We start from the raw sequence: 24,312 nt of genomic DNA on the forward strand, positions 1-24,312 counted from the left end.
CCACTGCCTCTGCCCAGAATTCCTGTCCTAATCCGGCACCACTAAGCATGCTTCTTGCCCTTTCCATCAATGTCTTTTTAATTCTTTCTGCAACTCCATTTTTCTCAGGTGTGTATGGAGTAGTCTTTTGCCGTGCTATACCACACTTCTTACATAATTCTTCAAATTCCTTGCTGCAAAACTCTCCATCGTTATCTGACCTCAACACCTTTATCTTCTTCTCCGTCGAGTTTTCCACCAGAGCCTTAAATTCGTTAAACCTATCAAAGACTTCAAATTTCTTCTTAAGGAAATATATCCATGTATTCCTTGAGAAGTCATCTATAAATGATAAATAGTACATAGACTTACCCAGTGATGGAACCTTCACAGGTCCAAACACATCACTGTGCACAAGCTCTAATATTTGTTTCGTCTTCTTACCACCAGAGGGGAAACTCACCCAGTTCTGCTTCACATATACACAATTTTCACAGAAATCAAAATCGAGAGAGCTATTACTCATACCTTCTACCATACCTTTACCATGAAGTATTTGAAGGCCCTTCTCTCTAATATGTCCAAGCCTTTAATGCCACAACATGGTTTTCTCTCTAGAGACCACTATATTTTCTGCTCCACTTTCAAGAACCACAGAAATGTTGTACAGAGTTCCAATTTGAACTCCCTGAATTAGTACCAGTGCTCCCCAAACCATCTTTCTGGTATCCTTCTCGAACACTATTTTTACACCTGCATCATCCAGCTTGCTTATAAAAATCAGATTTGTGGCCAATGCAGGAATATGTAGAACACTCGGAAGTGTTCTAACCCTTCCAACTTGCAACTTCAACTTTACTTTTCTGCGACCAACGATTCTAGCCTTCCTATCATCCCATAAGAAGACATCACCACCATCATATTTCTCATAATCGTAGAGGCACTCTCTATGGTGAGTGAAGTGAAAGAATGCACCTGAGTCAATCAACCATGCCTCATGATCTACATGTGTACTTGAAGAAGCCAAGTACACATCCCCACCTTCAACTGAGGTGGTTTTCGCCTCTACAGAAGGAGCATCATCAGATCCCTTTCCTTTGTCAAGAGCTTTAGATTTACAGTCCCTTTTGTAGTGCCCTTCCTTTCTGCATTTCCAACAAACCACCTTTACAAGTTTTCCTAAAGATTTAGATCTCCCACTCAATGACTTATTTTTGTTTCTGTTATGGGACCGTCCTCATACAGACAAGGCATCACCATTCTGGTTTTCCATATTTTTCCGTCTCATCTCCTCCCTCAGCAAGGATGAGACTGTTTCATCAAACTGCAAGGCAGTTGCATTGCTACTTATTGTAATAACTAGACTATCCCATGAATCTGGTAGAGAAAACAACAAACTGATGCACTTATCTTCATTTGAAATTTTAATATTAACAGATAAAAACTAACTTACCATAGTATTAAATACATTCAGATGCTCTGTCACTGAGTCTCCATCTTTCATCCTCAGGTTATACAACTTTTTCCATAGGAACAGTTTATTCATCAGAGACTTAGATTGGTAAAAGGTCCTTAACTTGTCCCACAAAGCCTTCGCCGTAGCTTCCCTTGATACATTCAAAAATACTTAATCTAAAACACACAATCGTATTGTGCTCTTTGCCTTCCGATCCAACTTCTTCCATTCTTCATCAGACACTCCCGTTGGTTTAGTACTTGGATCTACTACGATCCACTGATATTTATGCACCAACAGATTCTCCATCTTGAGCTTCCATAACTCAAAACTTTGACCATTAAATTTCTCGATCTCTATCTTTCCACTGCTCGCCATCTTCTTTCACCACCAGAATCGTTCCCATAGATCTCCCACTGAACAGGGTCTACCACAGGTCCAAGCGAAACCCCTCAGTAACAAAGGTGTCCCCTTGAAGCCAAAACAACTCTCATTCCAAATGTAGGTTTTAACCCTGTACAAAAATTACCTGCATACGAATTCTAAAACACGGAAAGTAAAAAAGGCAAGAGCATAACACATAAAAAACACATATACATAGATATTTTCCCCTCGATCCCAAAACCAGGACTACTAGCTTGATTATTCCTTATGTTCCTTTCAATGTTACAATACATATTTATACATGCCGAAGCATCCAATACCATGGACTAAAAACCATCGCGTCCAAAACCGTGGACCGAAAACCATCGTGTCCAAAACCATAGGTAGGTCCACCCAACCTAATATAGGGTCCAATTTTTTTCCCAGGCTGCTGCCTCAGACCCTGTAGAGGGGGGCTACTCGCCCCCCTTGTGATCCCCCTGCTGCGCAATCGGCACAACGAAGGGGGGGCAGACTCCCCCGTAAACTACGTAGGCTAGTCGTGGAAAGAATATAACACAACCCAACACCTCATATGCGACGTCTATCTCTTCCCTGACTGCAATTACCGCACTTGCATCAATTTATTCACATAAAATGTTAAAGGATGATGAAACCTTTGAGAAAAAACAAGACAAAAAAGAACACCATGTAGAAGTGTATGGCTAATGAAAGTCAATCTGGTAAGGAGTAGGATCATCTCTGGCCGGTCTTATCTGAGGATCAACACTCTCAAGCATGAAGGAAGGTGTAGCATAGGACCAGTTCATAGAAAAATTTGTGCTTAAAGAAGCTATTATGTTCAGATTCTGGTAATTCAAATAGGCGATTACCTACTTGCCTCTCGTTCTCTCTCAGTGTTTATGTCCTTCGTATTTAATTATAATTTCCAACAATTATTGCATGCACATCATTTTTTCATATTACTTGAGCTTAGATGATAGAGATTTACAGTTCCTATTTTTCCTTCCCCAACTGCTGGAGCTTCTTACAGTTGGATATAACTGTGCTAACAATATAGTTTTAGGAAATTATCATTTACGAGACAGTGAAAGTTGGAGTTTGTGTTTAAAAGTCTATTTTATTTGTTTGTTGGTCAAGGGTTTCCAGACAAGTCTCTAGGACTGTATTTGAAAAATAAAGAGGAACTTAGCTAAGAAACTTAGTTGTTCTACAAAGAATAACTAATACTCGTTGGTCTAGCGAGTACCTTCCTCGAAAAAAGAAACGAAATTTATTTAACATTGGCTATCTAAGGTATAAGGGTTTTATAATTTAAAATATTTTCATTCAAAATATTGGGTTTTTTTCCTAACAAACTATTTTGCATTTGAGTTTTTTCAGCATAAGATGCTAAAAAAAAGTAGTACATGCAGAAGATTATCGTAGATTATCCCAGATTATCCCAAAAGAACTAAGCAACATGGAAAATGGGTAAGCAATTTTCAAGTTTCGACTTAAAAAACTTACAGGTATGAAAACATAATGTATTTTTGGATATATTCATCGAGTTGTTGGAATCAATCGTTTAACCACTCCCATCTCCTGTGCTTGGCTTGATTCCCATCCTACATTCATCAATAAAAACCAACCATATTGACTTACCAGTCATCCTTCTTCGTTAGTAGTTACAAAAAGGGATTACCTAATGTGTTGCAATGTGTTGCATTGTGTAGCTAGCACACCTTCCCTATTAGCAGTTACAGTAGTTACAGAAAGGTATTACCCAATGTGATGTAACTCATTGCATCATGTAGCTGGCACATCATTCACAGGTTTCATATTGACTTATCGGTGATTCTTCCTCATTAGTAGTTATAGAAAGGGATTACCTAATGTGTCGTAATGCGTTGCATCGTGTAGCTGGCACACCATTCACAAGTATCATATCGACTTACCAGTGATTCTTCCTTGTTAGTAGTTACAGAAAACCGACCATATCAACTTACCCGTCATCCTTCCCCATTAGTAGTTACAAAAAGGGATTACCTAATGTTAACGCATTGCATCATGTAGTTGGCACACCATTTATAGGTAGCACATCGCCAAGACAAGCACATATCCATACCTGTCTCACAGCATGTGTTGTGGTGTGTGCCTACTACATGTGACACCTATCACACCAGACACGTGTATTACTTAGACAAGATATATACAAACCAATGAAAATTAACATTTAATTCCCAATGAACTAATTCTAGCATTAGTTTCTGTTCGAAAAATACTAATGAAGTAAATCCATTTAATCATGAAACTACATAGCTCATATAACCTCTCTGCCTAGGCAAGAGGCCAAATAAGATCATCAAAAATCTTATTGATCTTATTGATCTTATTGATTATTGTCCACTAAGAATCAAATTATAGTTTAATTTTGGTAACTAAGGATTTGTTGATACATTTTTCATATGGATTATAAAAATAAATGTTCAGCAAAGACAAAAATGTTATATGTTATTAAAATTAATTAAATTTATTTAATATTTATAGAGATAAGCATATATTTATTTTAATTTCATATCTACAAAGCATTAAGAGGAATCAAAATTTTCTACGAGCAAGATTTTTTTGAGCGTAGAACTTGAGAAAAGGTTTGCATCTTGAGAGATTTGATTTCCCTTGGCTATTGGTACAACTTCAATAAAGATCTATTTATGTTAATTTTGAAGAAAACACTAATAAAATGTTATAATTGTAAAAAATAATTTATTTTCATTGGTTTTATATAGTATATACATAATTGACATTGAAATATTTTATTTATGATTCACATTTTGAGCATTAAAATGTGTTTTTTTTAATAAGCTAGCAATATTTGTATTGCAAAAAATGTATACAGTTTATAAGCATGGAGAGTCTTGGCCAACCTATTACAAGATTGAGCCAGAAGCAAAAGACGTTGATTCTCAAAAATCTATTACAAGTAAGACCATCTACCCTTGTGAAGGAAACTAGATGACCTTCTCGATAATTTAGAACATAAAAATAGGAAATGGAAACAAGAGAAGGATAGTAACCTCAAAATGACCTGATTCGCAATTATAGTCTTAGCAATGTCAAGTTCTACGTGTAAGGGTTCTCTCTCCATGCTTGAGCTCGAGTGGATCTTCCTATTCCACTATTATTGGTCTATATTTTTCATCGTCATTAGGAAGAGGGTGCTTAACTGCCAATGGGTGCCCAACTGGTAGATGGTGCACTGCTGGTGGAGGATGAATTACACCACTATGGCCTATGGCTTATGCTCCTTTGCCACAAGACATTCCAATATCCACAGGAATGTCCTCTATTTCGTTGCACTACTTTTGAGACCTCGATGAGGATTGGCCCTCAATGTTTCATGGATTCTACCTATGGGATATTGTATCTTGCGAGGTAGAATCAATGGGGCTCTAAGAGGAGGAGTTGTTCTTAGGTGAGGAGGAATTCAGAAGTTGACCCAAAACACCAACATTGGCTCACAACTTTGTTTACGCATGACTCAAGTGAAAGTCAAGGTCTGAAACATGACCCTTGAGAACTAAAGTGGCTTCTCCCTAATCTCTAAGGTGTTTCTCAACTCTTGGGCCTCCAAGTATACAATTAAGTGCTTATATCACTAGATATGTTTTCATCAAAGTATTATGCTCCCTGGTTATGCCAAGGAGGGAGTGGTGGTCTAACTCTGCCTTTGCTTCCTCTTCGGGGTCTGCCACACTCTCTCATCATAACCACGATGTTTACTACCAACACCTCTCACTCTCTGCTACCTGCTCCTCCATCCTTTCACAACCAAGGTCTCTGTCTTCTGTCGCCAACACCTACAATGTTCTTAACGTTCTCCTTGGTTATAATGTTACAACAATTAGGTGAATGAGTGTACCAGTCCCTGTAAGACCATATTATTCTCAAAATTTAAATTCTCTAATCATTGTAATCATGAAGGCGTTGAATGCGTCCCTATGTTACCTAGAAAACCCTACCTATACGAGACCTTCACATTAAAATTGTAATACATGCCCGGTCATAAAAAAAAACCTCTTTCTATATTAAATTACCCTTCATATCTTGAATTAGGAAGAATCTATTAATGGGGTAAGAACTTTCATTCTCTCTCTATATATATTTGTTTAAAATCTTTGAACTGTTTGATTTATGATCCATATTAAACTTTTCTTTTGTTGTTAATAATTTTTAAATATTATATATCAACTCCATATTAAAAATGAGAAGTGAAAATATAAGAATTTTTTTTTTAATTTAAATTGAGAAGTGAAAATTAAAAAAAAAATAAATTATTGTCATTTTATTTAAAGTTGATATAATAATTATGTTATTATGTTATTTAAAATGGACATTGAAATATTTTATTTATTATTGAATTTAAGCTTATGTGATCCATATCAAGTTTATTGAAAAGTGTTTTCGGTGAAAATCACAACAAAATTCTTTTGTCAACGCGTTTCAAACCCAAGTGTGGTTCATCGTCAGGACAAAATGAAGAACCAAATCATGGCTGCAAGTTAAATAGGGAACAGATCATTCAACGGCTAGAAAAAACAACTATTATTGACCAAGGAAATGGCTACAATGGATTGGACAACAACTATATTTGACTTGACCAAAAGATGGGTAAAGGAAAATTAATTGGTTAATTAATTAATTTGTTAGATCCATTTATTTCCTTGAACTTAAACTAAGACTAAAACCTAATAAATTAATATACTCTTTATTATTTAAAAACTACATAAACCATAGGAATTATTATAAGATGTATTAAGAAAATAAATGTTCATTAATTAGATAACTTAGTTAAACATTTGACTAATTAAATAAGTTTATTTAATTATATATGTAATTAAATATGTAGTATATTCTTCTAAATTAAAACTAAATAAAATAAAGTGAAATTATGTTAATTCTATTATATGAAGGAATATGGGAAAAGACAAGGATAAAACTGTAACTATTTATAATTGAATAGATAATTCGATTATGAAATTTATATATTTTAATTTAATAAAGGTATAATGGGATAGATAGGGATTAAACCTAATTGTTTATTAATCAATCAAATATTTAGTTTAGATATTTATAATCATTTCAGTTATATTTATGTATAAAACATTATTTATTTATTATAACCCGATAACAAGAAACATCTTATTTTCAATAAAATATAATATAACTAATATGAATAAAATATTAATAATATTACTAAAATACTGAGAATATATATATAAACCAAAGAATAAACCAATAAAAGAGCGAAAAGGGGGGGCATGCTAGGAGGAAAAGGCAGGGATCCAATAACTGCTGATCTTCCATCTGTCATCCCTGTTGAGATTACTTGGCCTCCTTTCAATTTCTGTGGCCTCCCTAAACTTCTGGTGATGAAAAGGCGGAATTTTGGTAATTACCCGAACCTTCTCAATACAGATATGATGCTTAGTCTTCTCTGTGTGTTCTGCCGGGGCTGAAGACCGGGTCCTCCCATGTTTGATGTTCGTTGAGTGCTCATGAACCCTCTGATTAATAAAGCGCCTAGTTTCACCAACATAGAGAGTCCCACACGAACATGGAATAACATAAACACCTTTCATGTCCTTGGGGTCAATCGGGTCTTTTACAGATCTTAGGGAGCTATGAATGGTGTTAACGGGTCTAAAGGTTGAGGGAACATTATGCTTCCTAAGGATTCTCGCAATCTTGTCAATGGTCCCCTAGATGAAAGGGATATGAACCCCTAAGATTCTATCTTTAGGGTCTTTCTTAATCTTGGGACCTCTGCTAGCTTTAAGGAAAGCTTCCAAACCTTGGTGCCTACTATAACCATTATTAACAAAGACATTAAGGAGATGGGCTTTCTCTTTATCAAAGTTCTTTTTATCAGAGATTCTCATCACACGAGTAGCTAGCGTGTTGAGAACACCCAACTTTTGAGTAGGGAAATGATGTGAGTTGGCATGAAGATACTTCTCAATATGAGAACATCAAGGAAAGTCGGGCACCCATCAATTTCTTGCTCCATAGTAAACTTTATGGAGGAGGATTGATTATTGAGATGACGGAAAAAAAGGTCTAACTCTTCTTGGTCATGAGACCAGATGATACTAGTGTCGTCCACAAATCTCTTCCATAGCTTGGGAAGGAAATGGTCTAAGGCCAAAGCCTTGGACTCAAATTCTTCCATAAAAATATTAGCAATGATAGGGGATAGAGGGAGCCTATGGCAACTCCACAAGTAAGCTCATATTTTATTTATGGTTCATATTATTTTTTATTATTAATATAATTTTGTTTTAAATATTGTGTCAAATGAATATAAAATAAATTACACATCATATAATATCAATAATAATATTTTTTCATGCCATATGATATTAAGTAGTGAATTAAATTGAAATAATTTATTTTTGGTATATATGAAATCCCATTTAACCAGAGTTCTAGGTTTTAGGAAGGGGGAGTTACCCACGAAGTATTTGGGTATTCAATTGGATGCAAACCCTAATAGGATTAAGAACTGGCAAAGTCTGTTGGAACGAGTCATGAAAAGATTAGATAGTTGGGCATTCAGATTGTTGAACTTACCAAGTAGAATTGTCCTATTAAAATCTGTCCTATTATCTATTCCAATATATCACTTGTCTATTATGGCTGCTCCCAAAGGAGTTTTCGTCAAAATGCGAGAAATCTTTGGAAAATTTTTATGGGGAGGTCCTAAGCAGCAGAAGAAATGGACTTTGGTTTCATGGAAGAAGGTAATTATGCGGAAAGAGGAAGGAGGTCTGGGAGTGCGAGATCCTGAAATTGTCAATAACATTTTAGGGGCAAAACTATGGTGGCGATGGGTCCAGGGAGGAGATGATGTATGGAAAAGAATATGGCACCACAAATATGGCATGCCCGAGACAACTAAGGAACGATTAAGAATAGAAGAAACCCCTAGAGGTTCACAGATTTGGGATTTTGCAAGCAGAAATAAGGCTCTAGTTCAGGACTATGCCTTTTGGGAAATCCGTGATGGAAACTCTGCCCGTTTTTGGGAGGATAGTTGGCAACAGTGGGGTATTCTAAACAGAATACAAATTCTTCAAGAAATCAAATAAATAGCGCAAAGAAGGGGAATGAATTATGTAAGAGATTATTGGAAAAGAGCCGAATACAACGATGTATGGAGAGATTGGAGAAGACCAGATGAATGGGCGGGTAACCTCGGACAAGAGGCTCGACAATTGTTTGACAGAACAATAGAATCACGGAAAATCAAGTTTCAAGAAGGTAACGATATCTTGAGGTGGGGGAAGGCAATGGTTGGAATGTTTACAGTGAAAGAAGCTTATTATTGGGCCACGAAGGAGGATAGAGAGGAGGAACCAGTAGGATGGAAAAATATCTGGGAAGGCAAATGGTGGCCTAAAGTCACATGTTTTGTTTGGCTGGTATGCAGAGGAAGGATCCTAACTTGGGATAATATGCAGAAACGAGGAACGATTGGTCCATCAAGATGTAGTCTATGTACTAAGGATTTCGAAACCCAGGAGCATTTGTTGAATAACTGTATGTATACTAAGAGTATTTGGGAGGAAACTAGAGTGCTCTTCGGTATGACGAGGAGGGATCCTGGTAGCATCAGAGATACTCTGTTTCAGTGGGGCAGAGGGAATTTCCAAAGTAAAGTTGTAAGGAGACTATGGAGTCTAGCACCTGGTTTTGTCATTTGGGCGATTTGGAAAGAGAGGAATCGACGAATCTTTAGGGATAATCATTGGCAAGAGTCGAGACTTTGGGAGGAAATCTGTCGATCGTTGAAAGAAACGGTTTTATCAGAAGTCTGGGACGAAGAGGATTGGAGATTGAACCCGGAGGAACAACGGATAATTTCTAAGTTAAACATGGATTTTCAAATGATTTATCCCAATCCAGAGCGGAAGATTAAGAATGAAATGCCGAGCCCCAACCATTATAGGATGCCTGGTGAGCGACGAGTTAAATTAAACTTCGACGGGGCCTCAAAGGGCAACCCGGGACAAGCAGGTTTCGGTGGTCTTTTCAGAGATAGTAGTGGTCATACGCGGTGGATTTATGCTGAAGATGGAGGAGATATGACGAACAATGAAGCGGAATTATGGGCAGTTTATCATGGACTCAGGATAGCAGTTAGAAACGGGTATATGAGTTTAGAAATAGAAGGTGACTCACAAATTACGGTTGATATGCTGAAGAAATTAAGGGATGGGAAGAGCTTGACACATGTGTCGAAGAGCTGGCGGACAGCAGGGATCCTACAGGACATTGAGCAGCTGTTGCGTAGGATCGAATACATAACAACAACCCATGTACTACGAAATGGTAACCGTGCCGCCGATCTACTGGCTAATTGGGGCTGTGGAGGGCCGAATAGGAGCGTAGATTGTAGCTGGATGTCATTACAAGACGATCCAAGCTGGAATGACTTAAACACCATCTTAAACCAGGATTATGATGATGCGACCGCTCATCAGAGAAATCATTAGAAGACCTTGGCTTATAGTAAGGAGGGGGAAGGACAGAGTACTTAATGCGAGATCAAACAATTCACAAGTTCGAGATTATGAGATTAATGTTATGAAGGCTGGCAGCATTCAACCCATCGGAAGGTTTAGCATCCCAAGACGAAAATCGGGCAAGGTACCGAGGAGACATGTTGGTTATGGCGGCGACGTACTACTAGTTTCCCATCATGGAAGTGTATCTGGAATGGACATTAATGATAAAGCCAAGCTGCAGCGAAGGCTCACGATGGCAAGGTGGAAGCCTCACGATTGTTTAAGTATTGCATGTAATCGCCCGAACCTCCAAATGCAGCTGAACAGAGTGAGGAAGTGCAAAGAGGAATTGCAGCAGCAGAAGGATTGTAAGATGGCGGAGCACCATGACCGGGGGGTAGGCAGGTGGACGCGGAGTAAAACAACGACTCCAGTGGAAAAAGGCAAGAGCACTGTTGAAGAAGCTATGCAGAGGGTTTATCTTGATATACGGGATGATTCGGAAGAAGACTTCGATATTCAGAATTTCTTTGCAGAGGAGGAGTTTCAACGGGGAGCGAAAGGCAAAGCGGGCATGGGGAAGACCCAAACGAGGAAAGCGGGAGACAGCGAGGAGGAGAGTGAAGACCTGGAGAGAAATGAGGAAGAAGAGGTGGAGGGAAGAGGCCGGGGCAGAGGAGCGCGGGGAAGAGCGAATCAAAGAGGGAGAGGGAGACCTGCTGGGCGAGGTAGTCGTGGGAATAGAAATATGAATATGCGTTCGGAAATGGAGGAAGGTGCAGCTAGTGAGGCACGAGGAAGAAAGCGAGGGAAGAAAGACTTGAGGAGGTGCTTGCAGGAAGCAGAAGTTGCATATATTCTGGACACCAATCCTAATATCAGAAGGATGATAGAGCAGATGGAGGAAGAAGCATTGCAGGGGTACTCAAAGCCAGAGATGGAGGATTGGGAGCAATATCTCCCTGATCCTGGACATACGCGAGGTCGAATGTCATTATATAAACAGTCTTTACATGTCTATTGGGGCATGAAGCGTTTATTAGCTAAGGCTATGGAACAGGTGGCTGTAGAGATGGCTGAATTGCTTCAAGGTATTCCAACTATGAAAAAGGAGTTGAAAAACATTCAAGTGACTCTACTGATGCAAGACAAAAAGATGGATGATATCATGCAGCTGCTCCAAGCGGGGGGATTGGGCATCAAGTTAGAGAAAGAACCAAAGGATGCACCGAAACAGTAAAAGTTGCAGCTGAGGCTTGGAGGCTTTTATATATGTTGCTATTTTGTTGTTTTTTGCTTTGCATATTTAGATGTTACTGTCTCAGAAGGAAAACAATATACTGTTAGTAAAGATAGATGTATATTTAGCGTGGATAGATAGGTTGGTGACATACTTTTTCTAGATGGCTTTGAAAAATTTCAGATGGTAACGAAGCCCGGTTTCCCTTAAGGGCGGGTGGAGACCTGTCCTATTTTGTAATTTTCTTTTGGTTTTAGTAATGGAAAGTAGAGTACCGCATTAACTTACAAAAAAAAAATAAAATTTGGTAGACAAATTTTTATTGTTATTATTATTAATTTTTTTAGATTTGTTAATATAAATATTATTTCATTATTTTTAAATGTAAAATATTGTATCTCTCATTTTGAAATATAATTTGATAAGTTATAAAACTTATTTAAGATAATAATGAAATATAATTTGATAAGTTATAAAACTTATTGAAGATAATACGGGTAGTAAATTTAAACTTTTATCCTTACTTTCTTGATCAGCTTATATAGTTTTCTTTATGAAAGGACTTTTCAAAGCTGGTCCAATGCCCAATTCCATCATTCACATTTTAAAAATTGAGTTTTATTTGAACAAAATTATTTTTCTTCTTAACCAAATAATTATTCATTATTTTCTAGTAACATCATAAACTTTTTTCTAGTAACATCATAAACTCTCTTAAACCGGACACATCATCTCGAAAACCGGATTCGAATCCAGCCAAAAGGAACCCATCATTAAAAAGGGCACATTCTTATTCTTCTTTACCATTTTCTATCATTCCTTTTGCAAATAGTGAGTTGTGGGTTTGTTGTTAGAATTTTGGAGCAAGGAGCCAAGGGTTTGGAGTGCTTTCAAGGAGATTCAAGCACCATGTCATTGCATTTCATCTTTATTTTTTTGCATTTGTATTACAACAGTTTGTAGATGTATTTCTTTTACAAATTTGTGCATGTTTTGTTTATTTATTTTACAGTATCCATGGCTCAATCAAGGGCAGCAGTGAGGGGCAAAAGAAGGGGAAAAATGTCCCCATTGGATATGCCCTTCCTCCCTCAATTTCATCAAAGTCTGTTGCCCGAGCGATTTTGTAAAAGCATAAAAACGTCGGTTTAGTTCTTCTCTCGATCATTTGTAAAGAAATAGAATTTGATTATAATTCTTACTTGCATCTGGATCATTTGTAAAGAAACAGAATTTGATTATAATTCTTACTTGCATATTGTTGGATTGTGTCTCTTGTTGGTTATATGTTTTATTAATGTATTCAGCACATTAAAGTTTTAAATATGGTAAATAAGACTAATGTTAGGAGTAGTTTGAGAAACAAGTTAACCATGGAAAAAGTTTCACACTAAAAAAGAATTGAGGTTGTCACATTGCGCTCCCATTCATTGTCAAACTTCGGGAGATGCAAACGGGTGTCAGAGGGCAAAAAGTGGCCCCCGATAAATCAAGAGACCCAGTTATCTTTGGCAGTGTATGTATGACCATCATCCATAGCAAAGTCCCACCTCTCTCCAAAAAGTCGCATTATAGACTATTCCTTTAGAGAGGCTTCAACTTACCTCCCAAAATAAGACTAAATTAGTTTACGTAATCACCGTTTAAAGCACTTTGCTTATTGCTGAATAGTATTAATTATCAATAATGTTTGAAATATGGGCCAACTTAAATCCATCCAAGCATTGTACCTTGAGGGATTTGATATGACCATCATCCATAGCAAAGTCCCACATCTATCCAAAAAGTCTTATAGACTATTCCTTTAAAGAGGCTTCAACTTACCTCCCAAAATAAAACTAAATTAGTTTACCTAATTACCCTATCAATAATGTTTGAAATATGAACCAGCTTAAATCCATCCAAGCATTGTACCTAGAGGGATTTGATTTCTATATACTAGTGATACACTGAATAATAAGAATCACCAATAATATTTGAAATATGAGCCACTTTAGATGTATCTAAGGATGGTACCTAGAGAAATTTGATCTCTCTTGACTTATGGTACCTTGAGAAATTTGATCTCTCTTGACTTGTGATACATTCAAGATTAGATAGATCTAGACTGATTAAATCAGTTAACATATCATAATATTGAATACAAATAATAAGAATCACCAATAATATTTGAAATATGAGCCAGTTTAGATCCATCTAAGGATAGTACCTCTAGAAATTTGATCTCTCTTAACTTATGATACATTCCAGATTAGATAGATCTAGACTGATTAAATCATTTAACATGTCAGAATCTTGAATACAAATAATAAGAATCACCAATAATATTTGAAATATGAGCCATTTTAGATCCATATAAAGGAAATTTGATCTCTCCTAACTTATGATACATTCAAGATTGGATAGATATACACTGATTAAATCATTTAACATATCAGAATCTTGAATACAATAATAAGAATCACCAATAATATTTGAAATAAGAGCCATTTTAGATCCATCTAAAGGAAATTTGATCTCTCTTAACTTATGATATATTCAAGATTAGATAGATCTAGATTGATTAAATCATTTAACATATCAGAATCTTGAATACAATAATAAGAATGACCAATAATATTTGAAATATGAGCCATTTTAGATCCATCTAAAGGAAATTTGATCTCTCTTAACTTATGATACATTCAAGATTAGATAGATCTAGACTGATTAAATCATTTAATATATCAAAATCATTTAGACTGAATAATTTATTATTATTTTTCTTACACCTAATATAACTAAATTTATATTTTTATATAAGAATTTTTATTTATTATTATATTATTATTTATCATTTATATATTTAGATATTTAGTTATTTTTTACCTAATATAACTAAATTACTAATACAACTAATTAATTTATTAATATAACTATAATTTATTTACTATTATTTTTGTTAATTTATTTATTTTTACCTAATACAACTAAGTTACTAATATAACTAAATTAATTTAATTATTACTTTTATATAACTAATATTACACCTAACTAATATAATATAACTAATAGAACTAATATAACTAAATTAATTTCGTTATTATATAACTAATATAACTAAATTAATTTATTTATTAATATAACTATAATCTATTTACTATTATATTTGTTAATTTATTTACTATTATACAACTAAATTACTAATATAACTAATATAGCTAAATTAATTTATTTATTACTTTTATATAACTAATATAACTAAATTAATTTATTTAATAATATTACTATAATTGATTTACTATTATATTTGTTAATTTATATTTTTCTTACACCTAGTATAAATAAATTTATATTTTTATATATAAATTTATATATTTTTATTATTATATTATAATTCATCATTTATATATTTAGATTTTTATTTGTTTATTTTTTACCTAATATAACTAAATTTGACCTTGCTCCTTGAGTCAATCTTTCCTCCTGGTAACCGTTGGTGTCTCTGCTCCAGCTATTTAAACACGCTAAGCTGGTTCTGTTCTTCAACTTGTCCCGAAGATGAACCACATTGGTTGGTTCGAAACGCCTCGACAAATGATATTCCTTGTGATTTTTGCCGAAAAATTCTCTCTAAATATCAAAATCTTGAATACAAATAATAAGAATCACCAATAATATTTGAAATATAAGCCATTTTAGATCCATCTAAAGGAAATTTGGTTTCTCTTGACTTATGATACATTCAAGATTGGATAAATATAAACTGATTAAATCATTTAACATATCAGAATCTTAAACATAAATAATAAGAATCACCAATATTTGAAATATGAACCATTTTAAATTCATCTATAGGAAATTGGATCTCTCTTAACTTATGGTACATTCAAGATTAGATGGATCTGATTAAATCATTTAACATACAGAATCTTGAATACAATTAAATTTTCAATCTGGTTAAATATCTCCCAGTATTGAATTGTTAAATCGTTTCTTTTAACTCGAAAAGGATTGACTCACTGTTTAAAGAGGCTTCAAACTATAGTAGTCAGGCTTTAAAATTGACGCCCGTACACCTGTTTTTCCTCACTGTTTAAAGAGGCTTCAAACTATAGTAGTCGGGCTTTAAAATTGACGCCCGTATACCTGTTTTTCCTTAACTATAGTAGTCGAGCTTTAAAATTGACGCCCGTATACCTGTTTTTCCTTATTTTAGCCGTAAAATACAGTTCGTTTTAAAATAAACACGTCACAATGAACTTGCAGATAATTTTGAAAAATGTCAAAATGACGGGCGTATAAAAAAATCAGAAGTTTCAAATCTTTATACATATTTTATATATTTATTTATACCAAGCTGGCACTAGGATATGTCGAGTCCAATGTGGTATTTTTTAAAATAAATTTTATTCAACACCACGGTCCATGTGAATGGTTGGTTCACAGTTATTGACTTCGTACGTTATTTTTTAAAATAAATTTTATCCAAATTCTTTCATGGGCACCACGGTCCATGTGAATGGTTGGTTCACAGTTATTGACTTTGTACGCGTCTACACATTCACTCCCACGCTAGAGTACTTTTCTCTGTTCTTCCTTGGACATCCCATTGAGTTTTATGCGACTTCTTTTTACCATTGTACCACAAAAACAATGTTATCTTCGAGGTTTTACAAGTCTACAAGGCCATTACAATAAGGAGATCTAGTGCCATAGATCTGGTTTTCTTTCATCAATCCACATAGAGAGATCTGGGTTCATCCAGATAGATTGAAGATGAGGGCTCACAATGAAGTGCTTCAGAGGAATTTCATAGGAATAGAGCTCTTACGTCTCTGCTAGTTTCAGTTTTTTGTGGGTTTTTTGTTTGTTTACTATGGATCTTTCTTTGGGCCCAGATTGCAGAGGGCTTCAGGGGGCATGAAAATGGAATTGGTGATGCAGCAATGGGGAGATATTCGAGGAAGCTTCGATCCAATGGAGAAAATGAGGATGAGGAACAAAACAAGGGATTTTCAATAACAAATGATGATGTGAATGATGGCAATGCGTAGGATGAGATCAGACCCGTCATTGCAGATTCTTTTGTAGGAGAAATCAATGAATTGATACCCAAATCATTTCAGGTAAGAATTTCAAGTGCATAGGATAATACCCAAAACCTATACTCTGATAATTTCCAATGTATGGCATATATTGCATTTCATATGAATAATTTGATATATGTGGTATTATAGATTGTTCTAAGGATTTGACTTGTCTCGGTGCTCTGTTTCTTTATTTTGATCTGCATAGCTTGATAGATTTCTATTACATCACTGTTTGCAAGGCTCTTTCTACATAGCCCTTACTTCATGTTTTGCTGGACGATTACATTTTTGTTATGGCTTTTTGAAGTGATCACACAGCAATGGCTTTTTTTCTTCAATTTTTTCATTATCACCAAAAGTTTATGCCCAGGTTTCCTGTGGACTGGTTGTTTAATATAATCAAGCTCGTGAATTTTGGTGATATAAGGTAATATATGTACATTCTCTTCCATTATCAATAGAACGTGTTTTTCTGTTTAAAAAAAACTGGGGTTTTACAGTGAACAACCTATTTTCCATAGTTTTATGGAAATTTATTTATAGGTGGTCACTAGTAGGTGTAGGGGCTATTACAACAATATCCAGTAAGCAGTGGGTGCTCACGCAATAACATGTAATGTAACCATATATGTGATTATAGCAGTATGAATTAGGCACATATGCACACTAATCCAATGGTCGCTGAATGCAGATAATCACTACCACTCTGAAGTATGAGATCCAAATGCATAATAAGTATTCAATGCATTTCTTAGCACGAGATCCAAATGATTTCCAGACCACAATAGTATCTAATAGGCACTGGGTGGAATTATAGTAGTATCCACTAGGTGGATGGGATCACAATAGTAATCCAGTATGCATCACCGGAGTGTGTAGTTTTACTTCACAAGCTTTAGGTTTTCTCTATAGTTTTCTTGCTCATCAGTTTAGTGGTTTTCTCCTTGATATCTAGTATTGGGATGTGTTTTTTTTTCTTATTGCAAATTTTTTTTGTTTGTTTTGATTGACTATCAAAATAAGTGGTTTTTTCTTATGGAAAAATAAATCGAAAAACTAAATATTGGAAACTTAATTTTCGCAATAACAGGTTTCTTTTTGCCTTAATCTTTTCAAAAATCAATTGCATTCACTTCATTATCTGCAGGCCACTTTTTCTTCATATAAGACCAATTATGAATCTAATTTGCAAAAAATAGATAAAACTGGTAAAATTAAATTTTAAAAGTCATATGAAAGGCAATTAAAAAATGAAATCGTCTTGTGATGGGTAGGGGTACCCGTCAAATTTAACCCCTGATAGTAGTTTACCTAATTGCCGTGTAAAGCACTCCATCCATACCAATATGTGGTATTGCAGAATAGTACGAATCAATAACGTTTGAAATATGAGCCCTGCTATACCAGTTTGTCGTATTGCTGAATAGTACGAATCAATAACGTTTGAAATATCAGCCCTGCTACATGAATTGCCTGATTAGGAGGTGATGGCATGCTATTAAGGGAATTAATTGAGCTGTGAGGGCCAAGAATCTCTATATCTACGAAGCGCCGGAGCAAGGCCTCAACCGCATAAATTTTTAGCTCGTTATTTTGAGCTCTCTTCGTAGGAGAAAGACAATCACATCATAGCAAGCAGGAATGGCTCTTGTTAATGTCGTATCGCTGGCTCATAAATTCTGGCTGCCTGGATCGTTGATCAGTTCTGCCCATGAGATTATGCCTGTCCGTACAACAATCCCAACTCGTAAAGTGTGTAGGCGGGGGAAATCCGTGACACTTGCCATGAGTAGGAGTTTGACTAACGCGTTAACAGATGATGGTGGCCGTGTACAGAGACGCATAAGCGAGTATCATTCTAATCTCTGGGACGATGATTTCATACAGTCCCTCTCAACGCCTCATGGGGTGGGTAATTAACTTCAGCTTCACCTTCAACTGAATTTCTTTTTCTTCGAATTCTTTCGATGTATTGGTTTCTCCTAATGATTTATTGTAATATCATGAGTCAGGCACCATGTTACCGTGAACGGGCTGATAGACTTGTTGGGGAAGTAAAAGATATGTTCAATTCACTGTCTGTTGAAGATGGAGAATTCATCACTCCCCTCAATGATCTCCTTCAACGTATTTTGATGGTCGACAATGTTGAACGTTTGGGTATCGATCGACATTTCAAAAGTGAGATTAAAACAACACTCGATTTTGTTTACAGGTGTGTTTCTTGCATGTAGATGGTAGATTCTGGAGCATTTTAAAATTTGATTCACCAGAATGAACTGAAACTATTTACTTTGCTATTACTTATTGAATTTCAAGAATGTTCAGGAAAATTTGAAACTATTTACTTTGCTATTACTTATTAAATTTCAAGAATGTTCAGGAAAATTTGCAATCCACTCTATGTATCTAATACCACAAGGAGAAATATATTTTTGCATGCAGTTATTGGAAGGAAAAGGGAATAGGATGTGGGAGACACAGTGCTGTGACTGATCTCAACTCAACCGCCTTGGGACTTCGAATTCTTAGACTACACAGATACCCAGTATCTTCAGGTAGATATATCAATATATTTTTGAGTGATGTGTAAGTTTGTTGCTACATGGATTTTTTGAGCGTTATTTTTTAAAATAAAAATAAAAAATTATGTTTTAAATATAAAAATAATGTAAGTTATAATAAAAGAAATGAATATTTTGAAGTAAAAAATATGAGTTTTCATAGTTAAAATGTTTATTTCATTCCTATATATTTTATATAGCATTTAAAAATATAATTTAAACAATGAAAAATAAGACATAGTATTTTGCATTTTAAAAATATAATTTAAATAATCTAAAATAATATATTGTATTTTGTACTTAAAGAAGTTTGCATGTCAAGAAATTTGATCAGTCTAAACTTATGTTATAACAAATTGTATTTTACATTTTAAAAAAGTTCTCATGTGAAGAAATTTGATCTTCCTAGACTTAAGTTAGATCTGTATGTAAAATAGATCTATACTATATTAATAATTGAACTTGTTTCATTATAACTGGCATCTGCCTTTTAAATAAAGATATTGATTCATAATTTTTTATACATTGTATAACTTCACAGTACTGAGGAAACCTAGCTTATGGAAGCCTTACATCAAACTTTTTGCAGAATTTTTTCAACATAATCATAATCATATCATGATACTGAAACCCAGATAAAGAAATTATTGATAATTTTTTATACATTGTATAACTTCACAGTACTGAGGAAACCTAGCTTATGGAAGCCTTACATCAAACTTTTTCCAGAATTTTTTCAACATAATCATAATCATATCATGATACTGAAACCCAGATAAAGAAATTATCACTAAAAGCTCTCAACCATTGTGCATATACATCATTGACTTAAACATTGTATAACTTCAGATGTATTGAAATACTTCCAAAACGAGAAGGGGCAATTTGCATGTTCCGCTAATCAAACAGTGGGAGATCAGATACGAAGCGTCTTCAATTTATTTAGGGCCTCTCTAATTGCATTTCCGGGGGAGAAAGTTATGGAGGAAGCTGAAATCTTCTCTGCAATGTATTTAAAAGAAACTCTACAAAAGATTCCGGTCTCCTCTCTTTCTCGACAGGTGAGACAACAATACTACAAATTTTCATCAGATGACATGATGTTTTGCAGTGTGTTTTAATAATTTCAATTTTGTTGTCTGTAGATAGAGTACGCTCTGGAATATGGTTGGCACACAAATTTGCCAAGGTTGGAAGCAAGGTTCTATATCGACGTATTTGAACAACACAGCATATATGAGTACGCTGATAACTTCATCCTGCAACATCAATTTTTATTTCCATATATGTGCAATAAAGACTCTGGATCGTTAACTGTTACATGTGCAATAAAAGCCCTAAAGTGTTACCTGGGCAATGTGATTTTCTTTTGATGGCTATTGATTTTCTTTTTGTTTCAGCACGAAAGTGATAGAACTTGCGAAATTGGAGTTCAATATCTTTCGCTCTATCCAACAGATAGAGTTGAAATATCTCTCCAGGTGATGAGCTGCAATTAATCGTCAGCAAATTAATTGGATTTTACCGGTCAAAAGTTTAATAAAGTAAATTGACGAAGTATTGGATTCTAGCGGTCAAAAGTTTAATAAAGTAAATTGATGAAGTTCGTATGTGCAGATGGTGGAAAGATTATGGTTTCCCTCACCTGACATTCACACGGCATCGGCACGTCGAATATTACACTCTCGCTTCTTGCGTTGCGACTGATCCTAAACATTCGGCATTCCGACTAGGATTTGTCAAAATGTGTCATCTCGCCACAGTTCTCGACGATATCTACGACACCTTCGGAACAATGGACGAGCTCGAACTCCTCACAGCGGCTATTAAGAGGTAACAATTGGGTTTAACTAAGGGAGGATAATTAAATTTATTTGTAAATTTAATAAATATGAAGATGAATCATATTAGTTGATTGGAAATATTGTTAAATTTTAATGATAATGATGTGATTCGATCGTAAAATTTTAATAATAATAATATAAATTTGAAAAGTAAACCAAATCCTAATGATAGTGATATGATTGTGATTGGTTCGAAATGTCTGTAAACTTAATAGCTCTATCTGTGCTGAGAATCAATGAATCTGAGAAGACTAATGCCTATGCAAAAGCTAACCGGCTTAACCAGAAGTTGTGTGTATAATGATCAGATGGGATCCGTCCTCAGCAGAGTGCCTTCCTGAATACATGAAAGGAGTTTACAGGGCGCTTTACGACGCTGTAAATGAAATGGCTCGAGAGGCAGAGAAGGCTCAAGGCCGAGACACGCTCAACTATGTTCGACAGGCTGTACGGAAAATAATATAAACATAAAATACATATATATTTGTTTGCGAGAGCGTTGAGTGACGATTAGTTAACTTGACTTGTTTGTGCCTGCCTAGTGGGAAGCGTATATGGATTCATATATGGAAGAAGCGAAGTGGATTTGCAGTGGTTATCTGCCAACGTTGGAGGAGTACTTGGAGAACGCGAAGATTAGTTCCGGTTTTCGCACAGCCATATTGCAACCCATCCTCACGTTGGGCGATCCCCTTCCTCATCACATCCTTGAAGAAATTGACTTTCCATCCAAGTTCAATGACTTGGCATCCGCTCTCCTTCGACTCACAGGTGACACTCGCTGCTACAAGGTAATTTCATTTCGATAACCTCCTATATCACTCACAGGGTACAAGTTTTGCATTTCAGACCTAGTGCAGATGATGTTGACATTTATTGTTTTTTAATTTAGTACAGAAGATGTTGACTTTGCCATGGCGAATGCAGGCGGACAGGGCCCGTGGAGAAGAAGCTTCGTGTATATCTTGTTATATGAAAGACAATCCTGGGACAACAGAGGAAGATGCTCTCAATCATATCAACTCTTTGGTGAATAACTTGATTAAAGAACAAAATTGGGAGTTACTCCGACCGGATAACAATGTTCCCATCTCTTCCATGACATATGCTTTTGACATCAGCAGAGCTTTCCACTACGGCTATAAATACAGAGATGGCTACAGCGTTGCCAACCGTGAAATAAAAGAATTGGTGACCAAAACCGTCCTCGAACCTGTGCCTATGTAACCACGCTTCGACTCTGAAACAAGTTTATTTTAAAACATGGGCGTTAAGTTTATTTTGTTTATTTGATTAGATTTGACATCACTTCCATAATGAAGATTGTGTGAGGTTGCGTTATTTTGAGTTTATACGAGCTCGTAATGTTAAAACAACTAACCAATTATTTATCAATATAAATATTAGATTTATGTAAATACAAATTTTTTTTTTTGGGAAAAACCACTGGAAAAAGTTGTAACTTTTCATTAAATAAAAACTTACAAACATTCTCTCAACTCCAATCTTCTTGCCTTCCCACCCCACATGCAATGTCTAACCAAGAGTATATATAAATAAATTCTCATAGAATAATCTAGAGAAATATTATTGACACAATAACGTGTGCTATTAAAACCATGAGTCAAAAACCACTAACATGTAGACTTTTTGGGAAGTTTCAAGAAGTCATTACATTATTCTTTTACTTTATTTATTTGGTCTCACACACAACAATCTCCCACTTGAGAACAAATACAAATTTCTATCTCTTAGTTACAGATCTTTCCCAAGTCTTGTTTTAGCATCCAACGCTCTACAAATATCATGCTTATCCCTTGCCAATTGTTTTGTTAACATATCAGCTAGATTGTCCTTTGTGTGTATTTTCTCCAACTATAACAACCCATCCTTGAACACTTGGTGAATCCAATGGTATCTGACATCAATATGCTTTTTCTTGTAGTGAAAAGAGGGGTTTTTGGCAACATGGAGTGCATTTTCGCTATCACAATTCAATACATACTTTTCTTGCTACAACCTTAGTTCCTCTAGGAACCTCTTCATCCAAATCATTTTCTTGCATGCATCGGTTGCTTCCATATACTTAGCTTCTGTGATAGAAAGAGCCACAACTTTTTGTAGTCTAGATATCCATGATACTACAACCCTTACAAAAGTATATATGTGACATGTTATGGATCTTTTAGAATCCATGTCCCGTGCAAAAACAAAATCTTTAAATCCATCCAATAAGGTATTAGTACCTTGAAAGCACAAACAATAGTCATCGATCCTTTAATATATCTAAAAATCCTTTAATATATCTAAAAATCCACTTAACTGCATTCCAATGTTCCTTGCTTGGGTTTACAAGAAACCTACTTACTACTCCTAGTGAATGTGCAAAGTTAGGGCAAGTGCATACCATAACATACATAAGGCTTCCTACTGAAAAAGAATATGGAATCTTGGACATTTCTTATTTTTCTTCAGTAGTAATGGGTCATTTTTTAGATGTTAATTTGAAATGAGAAGTGGTGTACCTACAACTTTTGCATCATCCATATTTAATTTTTCCAATACTTTTCCAAGGTATTGTTTTTGTGACAGCAACAATTTCTTCCTTTTTCTATCACATATAATTTGCATTCCCAAAATCTTCTTTATTGGTCATACATTCTTCATTGCAAAGACCTTATTTAATTCTTCTTTTAACGTATTAATCATGGTCTTATCTTTCCCAACAATCAACATGCCATCAACATATAAAAAAAAGATAATGAAATTTCCTCTTTCATATATTTTAATGTATACACAATGATCTGCATTTAGCCTTTTAAAATTATGATCAAGCATAAAAGATTCAAATTTCTTTGATCAAGGTGGATATTGGTGGCCACCCACCAATTCCACTTAGACCCCCACCATTGCTTCTTTCAGTTTTTCAGTTTCCTTAATTGTAGCACAGTTTACTATTTTTCGGGTCCTAAACTTCTGGAGCTGTTTTGAGGCCCTAAACGACATTACTTTGGAAATCTACCACCAACGAAATTTTATCAAAAATCATCTTCTTCGTCGTAGTCCTCAGAGAGATCTTTCGAACGGGTTATCATGCGCGTCAAATAGAGATAATATGACCAAGTTGCGACCCTAGGAAGTTGGTTGTCCAACTCACCCCAACGGGGCCCATAAACTCTTGGTGTTAAATCTCCTCGAGTTAGGGTTTTGGTTGTTTAGGGTTT

The 24,312-nt window shown here is 35.2% G+C and overlaps 1 protein-coding gene across 4 annotated transcripts; it reads left to right on the top strand.

Annotated features, from left to right (window-relative positions):
- Positions 1-16,133: 16,133 nt before the first annotated feature.
- LOC149174291 (1,8-cineole synthase, chloroplastic-like) lies at positions 16,134-22,367 on the top strand. Of its 4 annotated transcripts, none has more exons than XM_089419284.1 (11): positions 16,134-16,716; positions 18,041-18,588; positions 18,693-18,895; positions 19,126-19,238; positions 20,094-20,305; positions 20,390-20,484; positions 20,645-20,725; positions 20,862-21,077; positions 21,397-21,535; positions 21,631-21,879; positions 22,016-22,367. In XM_089419284.1, exons 2-11 carry the CDS (start codon positions 18,322-18,324, stop codon positions 22,313-22,315), a joined length of 1,875 nt encoding a protein of 624 aa, XP_089275410.1. In that variant the 5' UTR covers positions 16,134-16,716; positions 18,041-18,321; the 3' UTR covers positions 22,316-22,367. The 4 variants fall into 4 exon arrangements, with proteins under 4 accessions (XP_089275410.1, XP_089275411.1, XP_089275412.1 ...); XM_089419285.1 differs by having other exon boundaries at positions 18,136-18,588; XM_089419286.1 differs by having other exon boundaries at positions 18,162-18,588.
- The last annotated feature ends 1,945 nt before the right edge of the window (positions 22,368-24,312 follow it).

This window comes from Pinus tabuliformis, chromosome 4_1, assembly GCF_031772625.1.
Source record: "Pinus tabuliformis cultivar Carrire ecotype Pingquan chromosome 4_1, CPIR1, whole genome shotgun sequence".
Classification (NCBI taxonomy): Eukaryota; Viridiplantae; Streptophyta; class Pinopsida; order Pinales; family Pinaceae; genus Pinus; species Pinus tabuliformis.

Excerpts from the sequence above, each read along its gene's own strand:
- LOC149174291 (XM_089419284.1), top strand. The coding sequence starts at position 18,322 with ATGGCTCTTGTTAATGTCGTATCGCTGGCTCATAAATTCTGGCTGCCT. Across the intron at positions 20,306-20,389 it reads TCTCCTCTCTTTCTCGACAG|ATAGAGTACGCTCTGGAATA; the intron begins GTGAGACAACAA and ends TGTTGTCTGTAG. Across the intron at positions 21,880-22,015 it reads GTGACACTCGCTGCTACAAG|GCGGACAGGGCCCGTGGAGA; the intron begins GTAATTTCATTT and ends TGGCGAATGCAG.